This window comes from Leptodactylus fuscus, chromosome 6 (genome assembly GCF_031893055.1).
Source record: "Leptodactylus fuscus isolate aLepFus1 chromosome 6, aLepFus1.hap2, whole genome shotgun sequence".
In the NCBI taxonomy this organism is placed as follows: Eukaryota; Metazoa; Chordata; class Amphibia; order Anura; family Leptodactylidae; genus Leptodactylus; species Leptodactylus fuscus.
In genome coordinates this window covers 7,827,477-7,852,045 of record NC_134270.1, presented here as the reverse complement: position 1 = coordinate 7,852,045, position 24,569 = coordinate 7,827,477, and the positions used below count along the sequence as shown (strand labels likewise).

General features: G+C 47.0%; 1 protein-coding gene across 3 annotated transcripts in view; it reads left to right on the top strand.

Annotated features, from left to right (window-relative positions):
• Positions 1-11,687: 11,687 nt before the first annotated feature.
• NDEL1 (nudE neurodevelopment protein 1 like 1) overlaps positions 11,688-24,569 on the top strand; it is a 37,314-nt gene continuing 24,432 nt past the window's right edge. The window contains exon 1 of one of the 3 annotated variants that reach the window (XM_075279314.1): positions 11,688-11,812. Coding sequence is in view for 2 of the 3 variants with exons in the window: in XM_075279316.1 (XP_075135417.1) it covers positions 14,916-14,918 (3 nt within the window). In the remaining variant the exon portion in view is untranslated. Of the gene's footprint in view, positions 11,813-14,786; positions 14,919-24,569 lie in introns of those variants that run through there. The other 2 variants (XM_075279316.1, XM_075279315.1) reach the window with 2 other exon arrangements.

Here is a 24,569-nt window from a genome sequence, read left to right as displayed (position 1 = left end):
GGGTTGTAGTATTACACTATTGGGGGCTGTAGTATTACACTATTGGGGGCTGTAGTATTACACTATTGGGGGCTGTAGTATTACACTATTGGGGGCTGTAGTATTACACTATTGGGGGCTGTAGTATTACACTATTGGGGGCTGTAGTATTACACTATTGGGGGCTGTAGTATTACACTATTGGGGGCTGTAGTATTACACTATTGGGGGCTGTAGTATTAGACTATGGGGGGCTGTAGTATTAGACTATTGGGGCTGTAGTATTACACTATTGGGGGTTGTAGTATTACACTATTGGGGTTGTAGTATTACACTATTGGGGGGTTGTAGTATTACACTATTGGGGTTGTAGTATTACACTATTGGGGGCTGTAGTATTACACTATTGGGGGTTGTAGTATTACACTATTGGGGGTTGTAGTATTACACTATTGGGGGTTGTAGTATTACACTATTGGGGGCTGTAGTATTACACTATTGGGGGTTGTAGTATTACACTATTGGGGGTTGCAGTATTACACTATTGGGGGCTGTAGTATTACACTATTGGGGGTTGTAGTATTACACTATTGGGGGTTGTAGTATTACACTATTGGGGGTTGTAGTATTACACTATTGGGGGTTGTAGTATTACACTATTGGGGGTTGTAGTATTACACTATTGGGGGCTGTAGTATTACACTATTGGGGGTTGTAGTATTACACTATTGGGGTTGTAGTATTAGACTGTTGGGGGTTGCAGTACTATACTATTGGGGGCTGTAGTATTACACTATTGGGGGTTGTAGTATTACACTATTGGGGGCTGTAGTTCTTACACTATTGGGGGTTGTAGTATTACACTATTGGGGGCTGTAGTATTACACTATTGGGGGTTGTAGTATTACACTATTGGGGGCTGTAGTATTACACTATTGGGGGCTGTAGTATTACACTATTGGGGGCTGTAGTATTAGACTATGGGGGGCTGTAGTATTACACTATTGGGGGCTGTAGTATTACACTATTGGGGGCTGTAGTATTACACTATTGGGGGCTGTAGTATTACACTATTGGGGGCTGTAGTATTACACTGTTGGGGGTTGTAGTATTACACTATGGGGGGCTGTAGTATTACACTATTGGGGGCTGTAGTATTACACTATTGGGGGCTGTAGTATTACACTATTGGGGCTGTAGTATTAGACTATGGGGGGCTGTAGTATTACACTATTGGGGGCTGTAGTATTACACTATTGGGGGCTGTAGTATTACACTATTGGGGGCTGTAGTATTACACTATTGGGGGCTGTAGTATTACACTATTGGGGGTTGTAGTATTACACTATTGGGGCTGTAGTATTACACTATTGGGGGCTGTAGTATTACACTATTGGGGGCTGTAGTATTAGACTATGGGGGGCTGTAGTATTACACTATTGGGGGCTGTAGTATTACACTATTGGGGCTGTAGTATTACACTATTGGGGGCTGTAGTATTAGACTATGGGGGGCTGTAGTATTACACTATTGGGGGCTGTAGTATTACACTATTGGGGGCTGTAGTATTACACTATTGGGGGTTGCAGTATTACACTATTGGGGGTTGTAGTATTACACTATTGGGGGCTGTAGTATTACACTATTGGGGGTTGTAGTATTACACTATTGGGGGTTGTAGTATTACACTATTGGGGGTTGTAGTATTACACTATTGGGGGCTGTAGTATTACACTATTGGGGGTTGTAGTATTACACTATTGGGGGTTGCAGTATTACACTATTGGGGGTTGCAGTATTACACTATTGGGGGCTGTAGTATTACACTATTGGGGGTTGTAGTATTACACTATTGGGGGTTGTAGTATTACACTATTGGGGGTTGTAGTATTACACTATTGGGGGCTGTAGTATTAGACTATTGGGGGCTGTAGTATTACACTATTGGGGTTGTAGTATTACACTATTGGGGGTTGTAGTATTACACTATTGGGGGCTGTAGTATTACACTATTGGGGGCTGTAGTATTACACTATTGGGGGTTGCAGTATTACACTATTGGGGGTTGTAGTATTACACTATTGGGGGCTGTAGTATTACACTATTGGGGGCTGTAGTATTACACTATTGGGGGCTGTAGTATTAGACTATGGGGGGCTGTAGTATTACACTATTGGGGGCTGTAGTATTACACTATTGGGGGCTGTAGTATTACACTATTGGGGGTTGCAGTATTACACTATTGGGGTTGCAGTATTACACTATTGGGGGTTGTAGTATTACACTATTGGGGGCTGTAGTATTACACTATTGGGGGTTGTAGTATTACACTATTGGGGGTTGTAGTATTACACTATTGGGGGTTGTAGTATTACACTATTTGGGGCTGTAGTATTACACTATTGGGTGTTGTAGTATTACACTATTGGGGGTTGCAGTATTACACTATTGGGGTTGCAGTATTACACTATTGGGGGTTGTAGTATTACACTATTGGGGGTTGTAGTATTACACTATTGGGGGTTGCAGTATTACACTATTGGGGGCTGTAGTATTACACTATTGGGGGCTGTAGTATTACACTATTGGGGGCTGCAGTATTACACTATTGGGGGCTGCAGTATTACACTATTGGGGGCTGTAGTATTAGACTATTGGGGGTTGTAGTATTACACTTGGGGGTTGTAGGTATTACACTATTGGGGGTTGTAGTATTACACTATTGGGGGTTGTAGTATTACACTATTGGGGGGTTGTAGTATTACACTATTGGGGCTGTAGTATTACACTATTGGGGGTTGTAGTATTACACTATGGGGGGTTGTAGTATTACACTATTGGGGGTTGTAGTATTACACTATTGGGGGTTGTAGTATTACACTATTGGGGGTTGTAGTATTACACTATTGGGGGTTGTAGTATTACACTATTGGGGGCTGTAGTAATTACACTATTGGGGGTTGCAGTATTACACTATTGGGGGTTGTAGTATTAGACTGTTGGGGGTTGTAGTATTACACTGTTGGGGGTTGTAGTATTACACTGTTGGGGGTTGTAGTATTACACTATTGGGGCTGTAGTATTACACTATTGGGGGTTGTAGTATTACACTATTGGGGGTTGTAGTATTACACTATTGGGGGTTGGAGTATTACACTATTGGGGGCTGTAGTATTACACTATTGGGGGTTGTAGTATTACACTATGGGGGTTGTAGTATTACACTATGGGGGTTGTAGTATTAGACTGTTGGGGGTTGTAGTATTACACTATTGGGGGTTGTAGTATTACACTATTGGGGGTTGTAGTATTACACTATTGGGGGTTGTAGTATTACACTATTGGGGGTTGTAGTATTACACTGTTGGGGGTTGTAGTATTACACTATTGGGGGTTGTAGTATTACACTATTGGGGGTTGTAGTATTACACTATTGGGGGTTGCAGTATTACACTATTGGGGGTTGTAGTATTACACTATTGGGGGTTGTAGTATTAGACTGTTGGGGGTTGTAGTATTACACTATTGGGGGTTGTAGTATTACACTATTGGGGGTTGTAGTATTAGACTGTTGGGGGTTGTAGTATTACACTATTGGGGGTTGTAGTATTACACTATTGGGGGTTGTAGTATTACACTATTGGGGGTTGTAGTATTAGACTATTGGGGGTTGTAGTATTACACTATTGGGGGCTGTAGTATTACACTATTGGGGGTTGTAGTATTACACTATTGGGGGTTGCAGTATTACACTATTGGGGGTTGTAGTATTACACTATTGGGGTTGCAGTATTACACTATTGGGGGTTGCAGTATTACACTATTGGGGGTTGTAGTATTACACTATTGGGGGTTGTAGTATTACACTATTGGGGGTTGTAGTATTACACTATTGGGGGTTTCAGTATTACACTATTGGGGGTTGTAGTATTACACTGTTGGGGGCTGTAGTATTACACTATTGCGGGCTGTAGTATTACACTATTGGGGGCTGTAGTATTACACTATTGGGGGTTGTAGTATTACACTATTGGTGGTTGTAGTATTACACTATTGGGGGTTGTAGTATTACACTATTGGGGCTGTAGTATTACACTATTGGGGGTTGTAGTATTACACTATTGGGGGCTGTAGTATTAGACTGTTGGGGGTTGTAGTATTACACTATTGGGGGTTGCAGTATTACACTATTGGGGTTGTAGTATTACACTATTGGGGGTTGTAGTATTACACTATTGGGGGTTGTAGTATTACACTATTGGGGGTTGTTGTATTACACTATTGGGGGTTGTAGTATTACACTATTGGGGGTTGTAGTATTACACTATTGGGGGTTGTAGTATTTACACTATTGGGGGCTGTAGTATTAGACTGTTGGGGGTTGTAGTATTACACTATTGGGGGCTGTAGTATTAGACTGTTGGGGGCTGTAGTATTACACTATTGGGGGTTGTAGTATTACACTATTGGGGGTTGTAGTATTACACTATTGGCGGTTGTAGTATTACACTATTGGGGGTTGTAGTATTACACTATTGGGGGTTGCAGTATTACACTATTGGGGGTTGTAGTATTACACTATTGGGGGTTGTAGTATTAGACTATCAGACTGTTGTAGTATTACACTATTGGGGGCTGTAGTATTACACTATTGGGGGTTGTAGTATTACACTATTGGGGGTTGTAGTATTACACTATTGGGGGTTGTAGTATTACGCTATTGGGGGTTGCAGTATTACGCTATTGGGGGTTGTAGTATTACACTATTGGGGGCTGTAGTATTACACTATTGGGGGTTGTAGTATTACACTATTGGGGGTTGTAGTATTAGACTGTTGGGGGTTGTAGTATTACACTATTGGGGGTTGTAGTATTACACTATTGGGGGTTGTAGTATTACACTATTGGGGGTTGTAGTATTACACTATTGGGGGTTGTAGTATTACACTATTGGGGGTTGTAGTATTACACTATTGGGGGTTGTAGTATTACACTGTTGGGGGTTGTAGTATTACACTGTTGGGGGTTGTAGTATTAGACTATTGGGGGTTGTAGTATTACACTATTGGGGGCTGTAGTATTACACTATTGGGGGTTGTAGTATTACACTATTGGGGTTGCAGTATTACACTATTGGGGGTTGTAGTATTACACTATTGGGGGCTGTAGTATTACACTATTGGGGGTTGTAGTATTACACTATTGGGGGTTGTAGTATTACACTATTGGGGGTTGTAGTATTACACTATTGGGGGCTGTAGTATTAGACTGTTGGGGGCTGTAGTATTACACTATTGGGGGTTGTAGTATTACACTATTGGGGGTTGTAGTATTACACTATTGGCGGTTGTAGTATTACACTATTGGGGGTTGTAGTATTACACTATTGGGGGTTGTAGTATTACACTATTGGCGGTTGTAGTATTACACTATTGGGGGTTGTAGTATTACACTATTGGGGGTTGCAGTATTACACTATTGGGGGTTGCAGTATTACACTATTGGGGGTTGTAGTATTACACTATTGGGGGTTGTAGTATTACACTATTGGGGGCTGTAGTATTACACTATTGGGGGTTGTAGTATTACACTATTGGGGGTTGTAGTATTACACTATTGGGGGTTGTAGTATTACACTATTGGGGGTTGTAGTATTACACTATTGGGGGCTGTAGTATTAGACTGTTGTGGGTTGTAGTATTACACTATTGGGGGTTGCAGTATTACACTATTGGGGGTTGTAGTATTACACTATTGGGGGTTGTAGTATTACACTATTGGGGGTTGCAGTATTACACTATTGGGGGTTGCAGTATTACACTATTGGGGGTAGCAGTATTACACTATTGGGGGTTGCAGTATTACACTATTGGGGGTTGTAGTATTACACTATTGGGGGTTGTAGTATTACACTATTGGGGGCTGTAGTATTACACTATTGGGGGCTGTAGTATTACACTATTGGGGGTTGTAGTATTACACTATTGGGGGTTGTAGTATTACACTATTGGGGGTTGCAGTATTACACTATTGGGGGTTGTAGTATTACACTATTGGGGGTTGTAGTATTACACTATTGGGGGTTGTAGTATTACACTATTGGGGGTTGTAGTATTACACTATTGGGGGTTGTAGTATTAGACTATCAGACTGTTGTAGTATTAGACTATTGGGGGCTGTAGTATTACACTATTGGGGGTTGTAGTATTACACTATTGGGGGTTGTAGTATTACACTATTGGCGGTTGTAGTATTACACTATTGGGGGTTGTAGTATTACACTATTGGGGGTTGTAGTATTACACTATTGGGGGTTGTAGTATTACACTATTGGGGGTTGTAGTATTACACTATTGGGGGTTGTAGTATTAGACTGTTGGGGGTTGTAGTATTACACTATTGGGGGCTGTAGTATTAGACTGTTGGGGGTTGTAGTATTACACTATTGGGGGCTGTAGTATTACACTATGGGGGGCTGTAGTATTACACTATTGGGGGCTGTAGTATTACACTATTGGGGGTTGTAGTATTAGACTATTGGCGGTTGTAGTATTACACTATTGGGGGTTGTAGTATTACACTATGGGGGGCTGTAGTATTACACTATTGGGGGTTGCAGTATTACACTATTGGGGGTTGTAGTATTAGACTATTGGGGGCTGTAGTATTACACTATTGGGGGTTGTAGTATTACACTATTGGGGGTTGTAGTATTACACTATTGGGGGTTGCAGTATTACACTATGGGGGTTGCAGTATTACACTATTGGGGGTTGTAGTATTACACTATTGGGGGTTGCAGTATTACACTATTGGGGGTTGCAGTATTACACTATTGGGGGCTGTAGTATTACACTATTGGGGGTTGTAGTATTACACTATTGGGGGTTGTAGTATTACACTATTGGGGGTTGTAGTATTACACTATGGGGGGCTGTAGTATTACACTATTGGGGGTTGCAGTATTACACTATTGGGGGCTGTAGTATTACACTATTGGGGGCTGTAGTATTACACTATTGGGGGTTGTAGTATTACACTATTGGGGGTTGTAGTATTACACTATTGGGGGCTGTAGTATTACACTATTGGGGGTTGTAGTATTACACTATTGGGGGTTGTAGTATTACACTATTGGGGGTTGTAGTATTACACTATTTGGGGCTGTAGTATTACACTATTGGGGGTTGTAGTATTACACTATTGGGGGTTGCAGTATTACACTATTGGGGGTTGTAGTATTACACTATTGGGGGTTGTAGTATTACACTATTGGGGGTTGTAGTATTACACTATTGGGGGTTGTAGTATTACACTATTGGGGGTTGTAGTATTACACTATTGGGGGTTTTAGTATTACACTATTGGGGGTTGTAGTATTACACTATTGGGGGTTGTAGTATTACACTATTGGGGGTTGTAGTATTACACTATTGGGGGTTGTAGTATTACACTATTGGGGGTTGTAGTATTACACTATTGGGGGCTGTAGTATTACACTATTGGGGGTTGTAGTATTACACTATTGGGGGTTGTAGTATTAGACTGTTGGGGGTTGCAGTACTATACTATTGGGGGCTGTAGTATTACACTATTGGGGGTTGTAGTATTACACTATTGGGGGCTGTAGTCTTACACTATTGGGGGTTGTAGTATTACACTATTGGGGGCTGTAGTATTAGACTGTTGGGGGTTGTAGTATTACACTATTGGGGGTTGCAGTATTACACTATTGGGGGTTGTAGTATTACACTATTGGGGGTTGTAGTATTACACTTTTGGGGGTTGTAGTATTACACTATTGGGGGTTGTAGTATTACACTATTGGGGGCTGTAGTATTACACTATTGGGGGCTGTAGTATTAGACTGTTGGGGGCTGTAGTATTAGACTGTTGGGGGCTGTAGTATTAGACTATTGGGGGCTGTAGTATTACACTATTGGGGGTTGTAGTATTACACTATTGGGGGTTGTAGTATTAGACTATTGGGGGTTGTAGTATTACACTATTGGGGGTTGTAGTATTACACTATTGGGGGTTGTAGTATTACACTATTGGGGGTTGTAGTATTACACTATTGGGGGCTGTAGTATTACACTATTGGGGGCTGTAGTATTACACTATTGGGGGCTGTAGTATTACACTATTGGGGGCTGTAGTATTACACTATTGGGGGCTGTAGTATTACACTATTGGGGGCTGTAGTATTACACTATTGGGGGCTGTAGTATTACACTATTGGGGGCTGTAGTATTAGACTATGGGGGCTGTAGTATTAGACTATTGGGGGCTGTAGTATTACACTATTGGGGGTTGTAGTATTACACTATTGGGGGTTGTAGTATTACACTATTGGGGGTTGTAGTATTACACTATTGGGGGTTGTAGTATTACACTATTGGGGGCTGTAGTATTACACTATTGGGGGTTGTAGTATTACACTATTGGGGGTTGTAGTATTACACTATTGGGGGTTGTAGTATTACACTATTGGGGGCTGTAGTATTACACTATTGGGGGTTGTAGTATTACACTATTGGGGGTTGCAGTATTACACTATTGGGGGCTGTAGTATTACACTATTGGGGGTTGTAGTATTACACTATTGGGGGTTGTAGTATTACACTATTGGGGGTTGTAGTATTACACTATTGGGGGTTGTAGTATTACACTATTGGGGGTTGTAGTATTACACTATTGGGGGCTGTAGTATTACACTATTGGGGGTTGTAGTATTACACTATTGGGGGTTGTAGTATTAGACTGTTGGGGGTTGCAGTACTATACTATTGGGGGCTGTAGTATTACACTATTGGGGGTTGTAGTATTACACTATTGGGGGCTGTAGTCTTACACTATTGGGGGTTGTAGTATTACACTATTGGGGGCTGTAGTATTACACTATTGGGGGTTGTAGTATTACACTATTGGGGGCTGTAGTATTACACTATTGGGGGCTGTAGTATTACACTATTGGGGGCTGTAGTATTAGACTATGGGGGGCTGTAGTATTACACTATTGGGGGCTGTAGTATTACACTATTGGGGGCTGTAGTATTACACTATTGGGGGCTGTAGTCTTACACTATTGGGGGTTGTAGTATTACACTATTGGGGGCTGTAGTATTAGACTATGGGGGGTTGTAGTATTACACTATTGGGGGCTGTAGTATTACACTATTGGGGGCTGTAGTATTACACTATTGGGGGCTGTAGTATTAGACTATGGGGGGCTGTAGTATTACACTATTGGGGGCTGTAGTATTACACTATTGGGGGTTGCAGTATTACACTATTGGGGGTTGCAGTATTACACTATTGGGGGTTGTAGTATTACACTATTGGGGGCTGTAGTATTACACTATTGGGGGTTGTAGTATTACACTATTGGGGGTTGTAGTATTACACTATTGGGGGTTGTAGTATTACACTATTGGGGGCTGTAGTATTACACTATTGGGGGTTGTAGTATTACACTATTGGGGGTTGCAGTATTACACTATTGGGGGTTGCAGTATTACACTATTGGGGGCTGTAGTATTACACTATTGGGGGTTGTAGTATTACACTATTGGGGGTTGTAGTATTACACTATTGGGGGTTGTAGTATTACACTATTGGGGGCTGTAGTATTACACTATTGGGGGCTGTAGTATTACACTATTGGGGGTTGTAGTATTACACTATTGGGGGTTGTAGTATTACACTATTGGGGGCTGTAGTATTACACTATTGGGGGTTGTAGTATTACACTATTGGGGGTTGTAGTATTACACTATTGGGGGTTGTAGTATTACACTATTGGGGGCTGTAGTATTAGACTATTGGGGGCTGTAGTATTACACTATTGGGGGTTGTAGTATTACACTATTGGGGGTTGTAGTATTACACTATTGGGGGCTGTAGTATTACACTATTGGGGGCTGTAGTATTACACTATTGGGGGTTGCAGTATTACACTATTGGGGGTTGTAGTATTACACTATTGGGGGCTGTAGTATTACACTATTGGGGGCTGTAGTATTACACTATTGGGGGTTGCAGTATTACACTATTGGGGGTTGTAGTATTACACTATTGGGGGCTGTAGTATTACACTATTGGGGGCTGTAGTATTACACTATTGGGGGCTGTAGTATTAGACTATGGGGGGCTGTAGTATTACACTATTGGGGGCTGTAGTATTACACTATTGGGGGCTGTAGTATTACACTATTGGGGGTTGCAGTATTACACTATTGGGGGTTGCAGTATTACACTATTGGGGGTTGTAGTATTACACTATTGGGGGCTGTAGTATTACACTATTGGGGGTTGTAGTATTACACTATTGGGGGTTGTAGTATTACACTATTGGGGGTTGTAGTATTACACTATTGGGGGCTGTAGTATTACACTATTGGGGGTTGTAGTATTACACTATTGGGGGTTGCAGTATTACACTATTGGGGGTTGCAGTATTACACTATTGGGGGTTGTAGTATTACACTATTGGGGGTTGTAGTATTACACTATTGGGGGCTGCAGTATTACACTATTGGGGGCTGTAGTATTACACTATTGGGGGCTGTAGTATTACACTATTGGGGGCTGTAGTATTACACTATTGGGGGTTGTAGTATTACACTATTGGGGGTTGTAGTATTACACTATTGGGGGTTGTAGTATTACACTATTGGGGGTTGTAGTATTACACTATTGGGGGCTGTAGTATTAGACTATGGGGGGCTGTAGTATTACACTATGGGGGGCTGTAGTATTACACTATTGGGGGTTGTAGTATTACACTATTGGGGGTTGTAGTATTACACTATTGGGGGCTGTAGTATTACACTATGGGGGGCTGTAGTATTAGACTATTGGGGGTTGTAGTATTAGACTATTGGGGGCTGCAGTATTACACTATTGGGGGCTGTAGTATTACACTATTGGGGGCTGTAGTATTACACTATTGGGGGCTGCAGTATTAGACTATTGGGGGCTGTAGTATTACACTATTGGGGGCTGTAGTATTACACTATTGGGGGCTGTAGTATTACACTATTGGGGGCTGTAGTATTAGACTATTGGGGGCTGTAGTATTACACTATTGGGGGCTGTAGTATTACACTATTGGGGGTTGTAGTATTACACTATTGGGGGCTGTAGTATTACACTATTGGGGGTTGTAGTATTACACTATTGGGGGTTGTAGTATTACACTATTGGGGGTTGTAGTATTACACTATTGGGGGCTGTAGTATTACACTATTGGGGGTTGTAGTATTACACTATTGGGGGTTGTAGTATTACACTATTGGGGGTTGTAGTATTACACTATTGGGGGCTGTAGTATTACACTATTGGGGGTTGTAGTATTACACTATTGGGGGCTGTAGTATTAGACTATTGGGGGTTGTAGTATTACACTATTGGGGGTTGCAGTATTACACTATTGGGGGTTGCAGTATTACACTATTGGGGGCTGCAGTATTAGACTATTGGGGGTTGTAGTATTACACTATTGGGGGTTGCAGTATTACACTATTGGGGGCTGCAGTATTAGACTATTGGGGGCTGCAGTATTACACTATTGGGGGCTGCAGTATTAGACTATTGGGGGTTGTAGTATTACACTATCAGACTGTTGCAGTTACCTCAGGCTTTGCCTCTAGAAATGATTGAAGGGGCGTCAGCCGAGAACACGTCACGTGATGATGGGCGGGGCGCTGCTCTCTGCTGGCAACAGGACACGCCCAGGGCTGCTGCTGACGTATGACGCTGCGTGTCTGCCGGAAACCGCTGCTGAGTGACCGGGCCGGGACAGCGGGAGAGCCGGGGCCTGAGAGACGGGGTAAGAGGGGTTGGAGGCCGGTGTGTGTGAGGGGAGGCTGCCGGGCAGCGGCGGAGGGAATGACGGGGGTGACACAGGGCGGAGCCCGAGATGTAGAGGTATGGGGAGGGGCTGAGCTATAGGGGAGAGGGGGGCTGAGCTATAGGGGAGAGGGGGGGGCTGAGCTATAGGGGAGAGGGGGGGGGCTGAGATATAGGGGAGAGGGGGGGCTGAGATATAGGGGAGAGGGGGGCTGAGCTATAGGGGAGAGGGGGGGGCTGAGATATAGGGGAGAGGGGGGGGCTGAGCTATAGGGGAGAGGGGGGGGGCTGAGATATAGGGGAGAGGGGGGCTGAGCTATAGGGGAGAGGGGGGCTGAGCTATAGGGGAGAGGGGGGCTGAGCTATAGGGGAGAGGGGGGGGCTGAGCTATAGGGGAGAGGGGGGGGCTGAGATATAGGGGAGAGGGGGGGGCTGAGATATAGGGGAGAGGGGGGGGCTGAGATATAGGGGAGAGGGGGGGTTGAGATATAGGGGAGAGGGGGGGGCTGAGATATAGGGGAGAGGGGGGGCTGAGATATAGGGGAGAGGGGGGGGCTGAGATATAGGGGAGGGGGGGGGCTGAGATATAGGGGAGGGGGGGGGCTGAGATATAGGGGAGGGGGGGGGCTGAGATATAGGGGAGGGGGGGGGCTGAGATATAGGGGAGGGGGGGGGCTGAGATATAGGGGAGGGGGGGGGGCTGAGATATAGGGGGGGGGGGCTGAGATATAGGGGAGGGGGGGGCTGAGATATAGGGGAGGGGGGGGGGGCTGAGCTATAGGGGAGAGGGGGGGCTGAGCTATAGGGGAGAGGGGGGGGCTGAGCTATAGGGGAGAGGGGGGGCTGAGCTATAGGGGAGAGGGGGGGCTGAGCTATAGGGGAGAGGGGGGGGCTGAGCTATAGGGGAGAGGGGGGGGCTGAGATATAGGGGAGAGGGGGGGGCTGAGATATAGGGGAGAGGGGGGGGCTGAGATATAGGGGAGAGGGGGGGGCTGAGATATAGGGGAGAGGGGGGGCTGAGATATAGGGGAGAGGGGGGGGCTGAGATATAGGGGAGAGGGGGGGGCTGAGATATAGGGGAGAGGGGGGGGGCTGAGATATAGGGGAGAGGGGGGGGGCTGAGATATAGGGGAGAGGGGGGGGCTGAGATATAGGGGAGAGGGGGGGGCTGAGATATAGGGGAGAGGGGGGGGCTGAGATATAGGGGAGAGGGGGGGGGCTGAGATATAGGGGAGAGGGGGGGGGGCTGAGATATAGGGGAGAGGGGGGGGGCTGAGATATAGGGGAGAGGGGGGGGCTGAGATATAGGGGAGAGGGGGGGGCTGAGATATAGGGGAGAGGGGGGGGCTGAGATATAGGGGAGAGGGGGGGGCTGAGATATAGGGGAGAGGGGGGGGCTGAGATATAGGGGAGAGGGGGGGGCTGAGATATAGGGGAGAGGGGGGGGCTGAGATATAGGGGAGAGGGGGGGCTGAGATATAGGGGAGAGGGGGGGGCTGAGATATAGGGGAGAGGGGGGGGCTGAGATATAGGGGAGAGGGGGGGGCTGAGATATAGGGGAGAGGGGGGGCTGAGATATAGGGGAGAGGGGGGGCTGAGATATAGGGGAGAGGGGGGGGCTGAGATATAGGGGAGAGGGGGGGCTGAGATATAGGGGAGAGGGGGGGGTTGAGATATAGGGGAGAGGGGGGGGGCTGAGATATAGGGGAGAGGGGGGGGCTGAGATATAGGGGAGAGGGGGGGGCTGAGATATAGGGGAGAGGGGGGGGCTGAGATATAGGGGAGAGGGGGGGGCTGAGATATAGGGGAGAGGGGGGGGCTGAGATATAGGGGAGAGGGGGGGGGCTGAGATATAGGGGAGAGGGGGGGGGCTGAGATATAGGGGAGAGGGGGGGGCTGAGATATAGGGGAGAGGGGGGGGGCTGAGATATAGGGGAGAGGGGGGGGGCTGAGATATAGGGTGATCTGGAGGGGGGGGGCAGAGATTTGTGCTGAGATTTAGGGGTGAAGGCGTATAGTACAGGTGAAGGGCTAAGATTTGGGTTAACAAGGTAAGGGAGCCTTCACACGGAGTAAACACGCATGTATTTTTGCAAAATACACATGTAAAAATACGCCTGTAAAATGTCATTGAAGTCAGTGGGAGTCTTATTTTTACATGTGTATTTTGCAAAAATACATGCGTGTTTACTCCGTGTGAAGGCTCCCTAAAGGAGAGAACAAGGGAGGATGCAGACACCAGAGATTTGGGGTGAAGTTCTGATTGCTGTGACTTTGGGGCGAGTGGACATTGCAGTTCGGGGTACATTGGCAGCGCCAGTATTGGACATTCAGGGTGGGGGGCAATAGTGACAGATGAATATACTGCGCCGTATACACTGCCTGCTCTGCTGATGTCATAGTGATTGGATATCAGCGGTGACGGAGCAGATTCTGCCGGTGACCCCTGCTGTGACGTCCGGTCCTGGGCTCCATTGATCCCCGGCTGGGGGGCTGCCTGTACTGGGGGGGTCTCACATTTGTTGTGTCTGATCTGTGAGACTTTGTCATGTATGTTCTAGTTCTGCAGTCACCTATGGTATAGGTATAGATGGTATAGGTTAGAGTTCCATGTTATATGGAGCCAGCTGTCTGCTGCAGGAACCCCGCGGCCATAGTAAGGGACCCCCTTTAATCCCATATCTTGTACAGATATTTAAAGGGACCCTCCACTTTTCCATCCGGTGTTGTCCGCGCCCCCTGCCGTCATGTGAGGACATCTGATGAGTCTTCTCTGAGCTGGTGGAGCAGATTGAGTTGCTGCAAGGACTGAGTCGGGCACCTGAGCTCTCATTGTCACCTGTTATGTCTGTGCAGGAGAGGGGGGGGGTGTATATCCGAAAGCTGTCAGCCGTTTCCCACCCCTGCTGCTCTGTGATTGGCCGGCTGACCGGTGTTGGGTGTAGTCTTTCCCGGGCTGTGATTGGCTGTGGCCGGGATCACTCAGTGCCTGTGTTGTGTCTGTGGCCATAGCTGTAAGCTGACACGTCTGATCCCCAGAGCTGGGCTGTGTGTGCAGACGCCGCCGCTGCCGCCGGGATAGTATGGTATGTGCCGCGCTCCTGTTGATCGGATTATTGCCTGGATACAAGGAGCTGACGCTCGGGGTCCCTTAATCCCCCCGCCGGGTCCCCCCTGACTTCCAGGAATTGCTTTGTATTCCCGGGATCCGCTTGTGATCTCATCCGGGGTCGTTGGTTTGTGGATTTTGCCAGTCTTGGACTTCGGGCTCCTCCTGGTGTTTTCTCGCCATCTGCGGATTCTCGTGAATCTCCGGAATCTCTTCTTGTTGTGTTCACCCTACAAGATCTTATGTTAGAAGTGATCGCTCGATGGTACGGTGGGTGATTTGTTCCCTATAGTGCGGGGTGTATTCTGGACGATGGGAGTTATCCCTGATGGGGCAGATCGTCATCGAAACGTGAATGGATTGTTAACCCTTTGTGACTGTTTATGGTGTTATGTGACGTTTTGATCTCGCACCGCTCTGCGCTCACAGATGTCTTCTGTATCCTTATAATAGTAGTAGAGTCCGCTCTAATAGAGGGCCGACCCCCCCCCATTATATGCCCTCACGTTATAATTGGTGGGGGTCTCACCTCTGCGACTCCCATAGATGAGTGTACAGTCCTGCTGTGTCCCCATCTATGTTTTTAATAGGGCCCTCATGTAACGCCCTGTACAGAAGGTTTAGGGGCCCCAGTGCTGCATCCCCTTCGTTCTCAGGATCTGTGGGGGTCCTAGATGACGGACCCCCTACGTATATGCTGTGCTGGGCCGCCTCCGGTTCATGCCCCATACACTATCTCACTGGCCAGTTCTCACCTGTGCGGGGATTGATTGGTCGTGCCTGCTCTAGATACACCCGTCACCCAGACCAGGCATGACCAGTCGCTCTTGGTTGGGTCATCTCTGTGATCCCTGGGCCATGTGTGTCTTGATGTATCCGAGCCGTGTAGCGTGTGAGATTTATCATGGGGACTCCCTGGGGATGTGGCGGGGACATGTGTTCCTAGTGAGGCGGCGTATGTGGATGTGTGTGAGCGGAGACACGTGTTGTCTAGTGACCGGCCCACATCTATGTCCTCTGTACATCTGCCCCGGCCCCACCGCCTATGGACAGGACTCCTTTATTACTGGACCATCCTCCTCTGCCTATAGAATGAGAAGCAATTGCTTAAAGGGGGTGTCCCGGACCCAGATGACATAGCCACAGGATAGCTGATCAGTATGTGATCTGCAGGAATCTGACACCCAGACCACACACAGATCAGCTGTTGCAGTGACCTCGGGGTGTCAGAAGCTGCAGCCCCCAACAGGTGTCACGTGCAGGATCGGTCCTATTGAAGGAAACAGCTTGAATAGATGCCGCCCTGTACGCTCGCCCCGTCCACTAGTCGCTTCTGATCTGTGTGGGATCCAGGCATCGGACCCTCTCAGATCACATACGATCCCGTGGATAGATCATTGGTATGAAAACTCATTCTGGGGCCTGAAAATCCCTTTAAAACTCTTATTCCCTATTCTGAGGACATTGTATAAGTGTCTGATCGCTGAGGATGGGCCGTGTAGTGAACCTCTGTCCTCACCGTTAGTCCCAGGGGGTATGTACTACTGTATTGGTCACACAGGGCGATTGTTGGGGGTCCCAGAGGGCAGACCCCCCCCCCCCCCCAGTGGTGGAAACCCCTGTAATGCTCAGTTCTGTAATATTGGTGGACTGGGGGGGGGGGAGTCCATATTCTGAGCGTATCATCATTGAGCTGTCACCCCCTGCTGGCAGTGTTTGTTACTTATGTCGGGGTAGATTCAGTGTCGGATCTCTTATCTTATCTGACCAGGGTTATACAGAGTCCTGAAGCGTCACATGGGAGATGTAATGTGTTAGGACACGTGGGGGCACTCGGTGACGTTCCTTGTGTACGTAGAGTAGGTTGTGGATGGATAATCTCTGGTCCGAGGTGACTCCTGAGAAACTCCAACCTTCAGCCTTCATGTCATCCCTCGAGCAAATCTCCTCTATTATGTAACGTGCAGGACACGCAGCCTCAGAATAGTTCACATTTGTAGTGTAGGAAGCGCTCTATAATCTAGGAGGCGCTCTATAATCTAGGAAGTGCTCTATAATCTAGGAGGCGCTCTATAATCTAGGAGGCGCTCTATAATCTAGGAAGTGCTCTATAATCTAGGAAGTGCTCTATAATCTAGGAGGCGCTCTATAATCTAGGAGGCGCTCTATAATCTAGGAGGCGCTCTATAATCTAGGAGGCGCTCTATAATCTAGGAGGCATTGTATAATCTAGGAAGCGCTGTATGATCTAGGAAGCGCTCTATAATCTAGGAAGCGCACTATAATCTAGAAGGCATTGTATAATCTAGGAAGCGCTGTATGATCTAGGAAGCGCTCTATAATCTAGAAGGCGCTCTATAATCTAGGAAGCATTGTATAATCTAGGAGGCGCTCTATAATCTAGAAGGCGCTCTATAATCTAGGAAGCGCTCTATAATCTAGGAAGCGCTCTATAATCTAGGAAGCGCTCTATGATCTAGGAGGCGCTCTATGATCTAGGAGGCGCTCTATGATCTAGGAGGCGCTCTATGATCTAGGAGGCGCTCTATGATCTAGGAGGCGCTCTATAATCTAGGAAGCGCACTATAATCCAGAAGGCATTGTATAATCTAGGAGGCGCTCTATAATCTAGGAGGCGCTCTATAATCTAGGAGGCGCTCTATGATCTAGGAAGCGCTCTATAATCTAGGAGGCGCTCTATAATCTAGGAGGCGCTCTATAATCTAGGAGGCGCTCTATAATCTAGGAGGCGCTCTATAATCTAGGAGGCGCTCTATAATCTAGGAAGCGCACTATAATCCAGAAGGCATTGTATAATCTAGGAGGCGCTCTATAATCTAGGAGGCGCTCTATAATCTAGGAGGCGCTCTATAATCTAGGAGGCGCTCTATAATCTAGGAGGCGCTCTATAATCTAGGAGGCGCTCTATAATCTAGGAGGCGCTCTATAATCTAGGAGGCGCTCTATAATCTAGGAGGCGCTCTATAATCTAGGAGGCGCTCTATGATCTAGGAAGCGCTCTATGATCTAGGAAGCGCACTATAATCTAGAAGGCATTGTATAATCTAGGAAGCGCTCTATAATCTAGAAGGCATTGTATAATCTAGGAAGCGCTGTATGATCTAGGAAGCGCTCTATAATCTAGGAGGCGCTCTATAATCTAGGAAGCATTGTATAATCTAGGAGGCGCTCTATAATCTAGGAGGCGCTCTATAATCTAGGAGGCGCTCTATAATCTAGGAAGCGCACTATAATCCAGAAGGCATTGTATAATCTAGGAGGCGCTCTATAATCTAGGAAGCGCACTATAATCCAGAAGGCATTGTATAATCTAGGAGGCGCTCTATGATCTAGGAGGCGCTCTATGATCTAGGAGGCGCTCTATGATCTAGGAGGCGCTCTATGATCTAGGAGGCGCTCTATAATCTAGGAGGCGCTCTATAATCTAGGAGGCGCTCTATAATCTAGGAAGCGCACTATAATCCAGAAGGCATTGTATAATCTAGGAGACGCTCTATGATCTAGGAAGCGCTCTATGATCTAGGAAGCGCACTATAATCTAGAAGGCATTGTATAATCTAGGAAGCGCTCTATAATCTAGAAGGCATTGTATAATCTAGGAGGCGCTCTATAATCTAGAAGGCGCTCTATAATCTAGGAGGCGCTCTATAATCTAGGAGGCGCTGTATAATCTAGGAAGCATTGTATAATCTAGAAGGCGCTCTATAATCTAGGAAGCATTGTATAATCTAGGAGGCGCTCTATAATCTAGGAGGCGCTGTATAATCTAGGAGGCGCTCTATAATCTAGGAAGTGCTCTATAATCTAGGAAGCGCTCTATAATCTAGGAAGCGCTCTATAATCTAGGAAGCGTTCTATAATCTAGGAGGCGCTCTATAATCTAGGAGGCGCTCTATAATCTAGGAGGCGCTCTATAATCTAGGAGGCGCTCTATAATCTAGGAGGCGCTCTATAATCTAGGAGGCGCTCTATAATCTAGGAGGCGCTCTATAATCTAGAAGGCGCTCTATAATCTAGGAGGCGCTCTATAATCTAGGAGGCGCTCTATAATCTAGGAGGCGCTCTATAATCTAGGAGGCGCTCTATAATCTAGAAGGCGCTCTATAATCTAGGAAGCATTGTATAATCTAGGAGGCGCTCTATAATCTAGAAGGCGCTCTATAATCTAGGAGGCGCTCTATAATCTAGGAGGCGCTCTATAATCTAGGAAGCGCTCTATAATCTAGGAAGCGCTCTATAATCTAGGAAGCGCTCTATAATCTAGGAAGCGCTCTATAATCTAGGAAGCGTTCTATAATCTAGGAGGCGCTCTATAATCTAGGAGGCGCTCTATAATCTAGGAGGCGCTCTATAATCTAGGAGGCGCTCTATAATCTAGGAAGCGTTCTATAATCTAGAAGGCGCTGTATAATCTAGGAGGCGCTGTATAATCTAGGAGGCGCTGTATAATCTAGGAGGCGCTCTATAATCTAGGAGGCGCTCTATAATCTAGGAGGCGCTCTATAATCTAGGAGGCGCTCTATAATCTAGAAGGCGCTCTATAATCTAGGAGGCGCTCTATAATCTAGGAAGCGCTCTATAATCTAGGAAGCGTTCTATAATCTAGGAAGCGTTCTATAATCTAGGAAGCGCTCTATAATCTAGGAAGCGTTCTATAATCTAGGAGGCGCTCTATAATCTAGGAGGCGCTCTATAATCTAGGAGGCGCTCTATAATCTAGGAGGCGCTCTATAATCTAGGAGGCGCTCTATAATCTAGGAAGCGTTCTATAATCTAGAAGGCGCTGTATAATCTAGGAGGCGCTGTATAATCTAGGAGGCGCTGTATAATCTAGGAGGCGCTGTATAATCTAGGAGGCGCTCTATAATCTAGGAGGCGCTCTATAATCTAGGAGGCGCTCTATAATCTAGAAGGCGCTCTATAATCTAGGAGGCGCTCTATAATCTAGGAAGCGCTCTATAATCTAGGAAGCGTTCTATAATCTAGGAAGCGTTCTATAATCTAGGAAGCGCTCTATAATCTAGGAAGCGTTCTATAATCTAGGAGGCGCTCTATAATCTAGGAGGCGCTCTATAATCTAGGAGGCGCTCTATAATCTAGGAGGCGCTCTATAATCTAGGAGGCGCTCTATAATCTAGGAAGCGTTCTATAATCTAGAAGGCGCTGTATAATCTAGGAGGCGCTGTATAATCTAGGAGGCGCTGTATAATCTAGGAGGCGCTGTATAATCTTGGAGGCGCTCTATAATCTAGGAGGCGCTCTATAATCTAGGAAGCGCTCTATAATCTAGGAGGCGCTCTATAATCTAGGAGGCGCTCTATAATCTAGGAGGCGCTCTATAATCTAGGAGGCGCTCTATAATCTAGAAGGCGCTCTATAATCTAGGAGGCGCTCTATAATCTAGGAGGCGCTCTATAATCTAGGAGGCGCTCTATAATCTAGAAGGCGCTCTATAATCTAGGAAGCATTGTATAATCTAGGAGGCGCTCTATAATCTAGGAGGCGCTCTATAATCTAGGAAGCGCTCTATAATCTAGGAAGCGCTCTATAATCTAGGAAGCGTTCTATAATCTAGGAATCGCTCTATAATCTAGGAAGCGTTCTATAATCTAGGAGGCGCTCTATAATCTAGGAGGCGCTCTATAATCTAGGAGGCGCTGTATAATCTAGGAAGCGCTCTATAATCTAGAAGGCGCTCTATAATCTAGGAAGCGCTCTATAATCTAGGAAGCGTTCTATAATCTAGGAAGCGCTCTATAATCTAGGAAGCGCTCTATAATCTAGGAGGCGCTCTATAATCTAGGAGGCGCTCTATAATCTAGGAGGCGCTGTATAATCTAGGAGGCGCTGTATAATCTAGGAGGCGCTCTATAATCTAGGAGGCGCTGTATAATCTAGGAAGCGCTCTATAATCTAGAAGGCGCTCTATAATCTAGGAGGCGCTCTATAATCTAGGAAGCGCTCTATAATCTAGGAAGCGCTCTATAATCTAGGAGGCGCTCTATAATCTAGGAGGCGCTCTATAATCTAGGAGGCGCTCTATAATCTAGGAGGCGCTGTATAATCTAGGAGGCGCTCTATAATCTAGGAGGCGCTCTATAATCCGGCTCCCTCATATTCCTTCTCCTCTCTTACAATTTGCTCTTTTTCGGCTGTACCTATGAGTTACACAGTGATCTATAGCTGATGGGTGACACGATGCAGCATCTATAGGGTTACTTCTACATATTCTATAGGGATTGGCTGGACCTTCTCAGCGTCTCTCCGTCCCGGCCTTACCTGCATGCTTGGATCGGCCTTGTGTGCGTGTTCTTACTGTGGTGAGGGGAGTGACGGGTTTATCTCGTTTATTGACGCCCGATATGCTGAACCCGAGCATTGTCTTTCCTCTATGTATGTGTGGTAATGGGGTATCAGCAGACCCCCTAACATATATCTTATATACCCCCCTAGTCCTGGGTGCGACCTCTGCACCCCTTCCTTTCCCTCCTCTTTGGGATCAGCTCCCTTGTATTTGCAGACGTTACGATGGCGGCCGTGTGTCCCGCTCCTGCCCTTATAGACGTGTACTATTCTCTGTATACCGTGTTACGTGCGGGTCCTCGTATACGGATAAGTCACGCTATATACTCACATTACATGACGGAAGGTTCACATCAGGAGACAAAACATTATGAAGCGTCTGTGTTTCATGGGAAGATTAGCGCGGGATCTGGTTACAAGCGATCTCCAGGCTATGGGGGGGGGGGGGGATCACAAAAGTCTGATTAACCCTCACAGTGCTGGAGACGCAGCCCCCACCCCGTACACTGCCCCCTTTGTGCGCTCCCCTGGTTGTGGGTTTTCGGACGTTTGGCCTCCAGCGATGTCTTGTAGACTGAGGGCCGAATATCTTCCTCTCCCCGCACGGTGAATAGGGAAGTTGTATCACATGTCCGGAGTTTTTCTTACAGACGTCTTCCCAGTTCTTCTGCGTTGGGCAGATGCCAGTCCCCGGGTCTCTGGTGCTGTTCGGACAGCCCGTCTACAAATTGGGGTCTGCACGCAAGTTTTTGGGTTTTCCAATCAGAATTACAATAAAAGTCAAATGCATCATCCAGGTCACGTTGGGCAAAGTGCGGGTACCATGAAGTGGTCCCAAGAGCGAGGCCGTGCCCACCGACGCCCTGGTATAGGATGTGGCACTGCATTGTATGGCATCGCCAAGACCATATTAAACACAACGATCACCTTCTCCATTGTGAGAGTCAGCTCTTGGGCATAGCCTGGCACCAGTAGGCATCTCGCTGTACACCCAGCCCTGCTCCTGTGCCCCCTACGTACTGACTAATCTGAAGCTCTAGATGTGGAGCGGTCAGCGACTAATTCACCATGTGACTATATTACATTGCTGACACCCTTGTGGTCTCCAGACTGGCGGGCCATGGAGTGTCTGGACTGGCATGCTTGGACTTGTAGTCCCCACATAACATGTCTGAGCCTGTCTCATGCAGATCTTTATTCCAGGAGGAGCCTTTTCATGCGGTGTGAATGGGCGCAGATTGTTCTCGGTGTATACTGACACTCCTTGTCCTGCTAACACCGTCACCTGCGCACATCAAAGACATTCCTGCCCGCGTCACCCGCCTGTTTATCAGACGCTATCAAGTGTCTTTGCCGGGTTACCCTGCGGATATCTGTGGGGCCTCGGTGATCTCCGTCCTGCCCTCTCCTGGTATCGTGTGCATTATAATACACCAGGTAGGCAGCAGCGCCCCCTATTGGCAGTGGCATCTTTCAGCAGGGTAATGCCCCCATCACTCTGCAAAATGAGGAAGATGACAAGAGTTGAAGGTGGTGACTTGGCCCCCAAAATCCCAGATCACAATTCAAGATGCCGAGATTGATCGAGCAACTTGCAGGACTTAAAGGGAACCTCTGAGACTGGTGGGGGTCTCTAAACTGCCCGTGGTTGGACGTGGGGTCCCCAATGTCTGTATCGGACCGTCGCTCACCGCTGTATCCTTTAGAATCCTTGAAGACGATTGGTGCCCGCCGAGGGCCCGGGCACATGTGCATGGTGGTCAGTCACCTGTAGTACGGAGCGTGCATGGTGGGGCGTATTCACGGCGCACAATGTGCATGCGCTGGACTCCCCGCTGTCACCAGACATCTTCAGGTATCTCAAGGATATGGTAAGAAACCTGTGACCCGGAAAAGGCACAAGGTGATCCCAAGTCTGCTCCAGGGGTCTTCAATGGATTCCCTGTGCTAAAGACCGGGTCATCAGTTTGAGGATCTGCTGGTTATGTCTTGGTGCCGTCATGTAATGAAGTGTCAGAGGGGGGCGCTACACGGTATTAGGCAGGTGGGCTTAGCCATTCACATGACTGTAAAGGTCATATTGGGGGGGGGATGGTATTTATCTCTGCGCTGTGCAGGACAGTAAGGGCTTTGTCTTGGGGAGTGATGAACTTGGTTCTTGCCCCTTGGAATTCCTGTAGCCGCCCCCTCCCCCCTTATTAATAATTATTAGGCCGGTGCCCGCACGTTATTGTCCTCCTCGATCGCAGCCGGTACTGAGGACGGCACAGGCAAACATTACAGCTATTGTAGCTTGCGGTGGACATGCTGGGGGTTGTAGTCCGTCGCGCCGCCGCCTCCTTATGTATTGTTCTGCTATCATTGCTCGCCTCGTAAATGTGGGAATTGTGCCAATAATGCAGGGTTGTGTCTCCGGCCAATATCCGATTATCCCCTCCGGTGTGATCAGCGGCGCTGTCTGTCCTCCATGCTTTACACTGCGGCGCTGCTTGTTGAGGCCACTATGTCTCCACCTGTCTATGATATTCACATCCGTCTTGTCAACGGCTTCCAGGTCCTTCCATGACATCAGTAGGGATCAGTCTTCAGTATTTCGGCACATTCCTGGGGGCTGAGGTCACTCGGAGAAAGGAAGCGGCCATCATACCAAGCTCAGGAAATGACAGTAAGGATAATCCTCCATTGTTGTGTCAGCCTGACGTAATGACCATCGGGGAGTCGCCGCCGTGACTTGTAATCTCCGCACACGAGATGCCGGGGATTTACAGGAACACTTCAGAAAGTGGGGAACATGGGAAGACGTGCTAAGCGGCTTTAAGGAGCCGAAAATCCTCAGGCGGTGCAAGTCCTTGACTCGTCCTCTTCTGTTTGGCTGCAAAGAAGGATTCATCTGCTCCCGGGAAAGCTGGGTGATGAGTAGTAAGAAGCTTCTACAGACTCATGGAATACTGATACCTTGTTAGCAGTTTGCATATTGGCAGTCACCCAGATTTCCCAGAGTTGTGAAAGGCAAGTAGTAGATTGTAGGAAGGGTCGTCCAGCCAAGACAAGTCACATGACGCAAATAGTAACGTGGATGATCCCTTTAAGTGCCGCCTATGACCCTTCGGAGTCCATTAGTAGATGCGTTGGTTTTAGTTACAGGCGCTGAACCTGGCGGTCTCCATCTTGTGGTTGCTCAGCTGTTGCAGAACTACAACTCCCAGCATGTCCCAACTGACCAGGGCTCTGCAGCTATTGCAGAACTACAACTCCCAGCATGCCCTTACTGACCGGGGCTCTGCAGCTATTGCAGAACTACAGC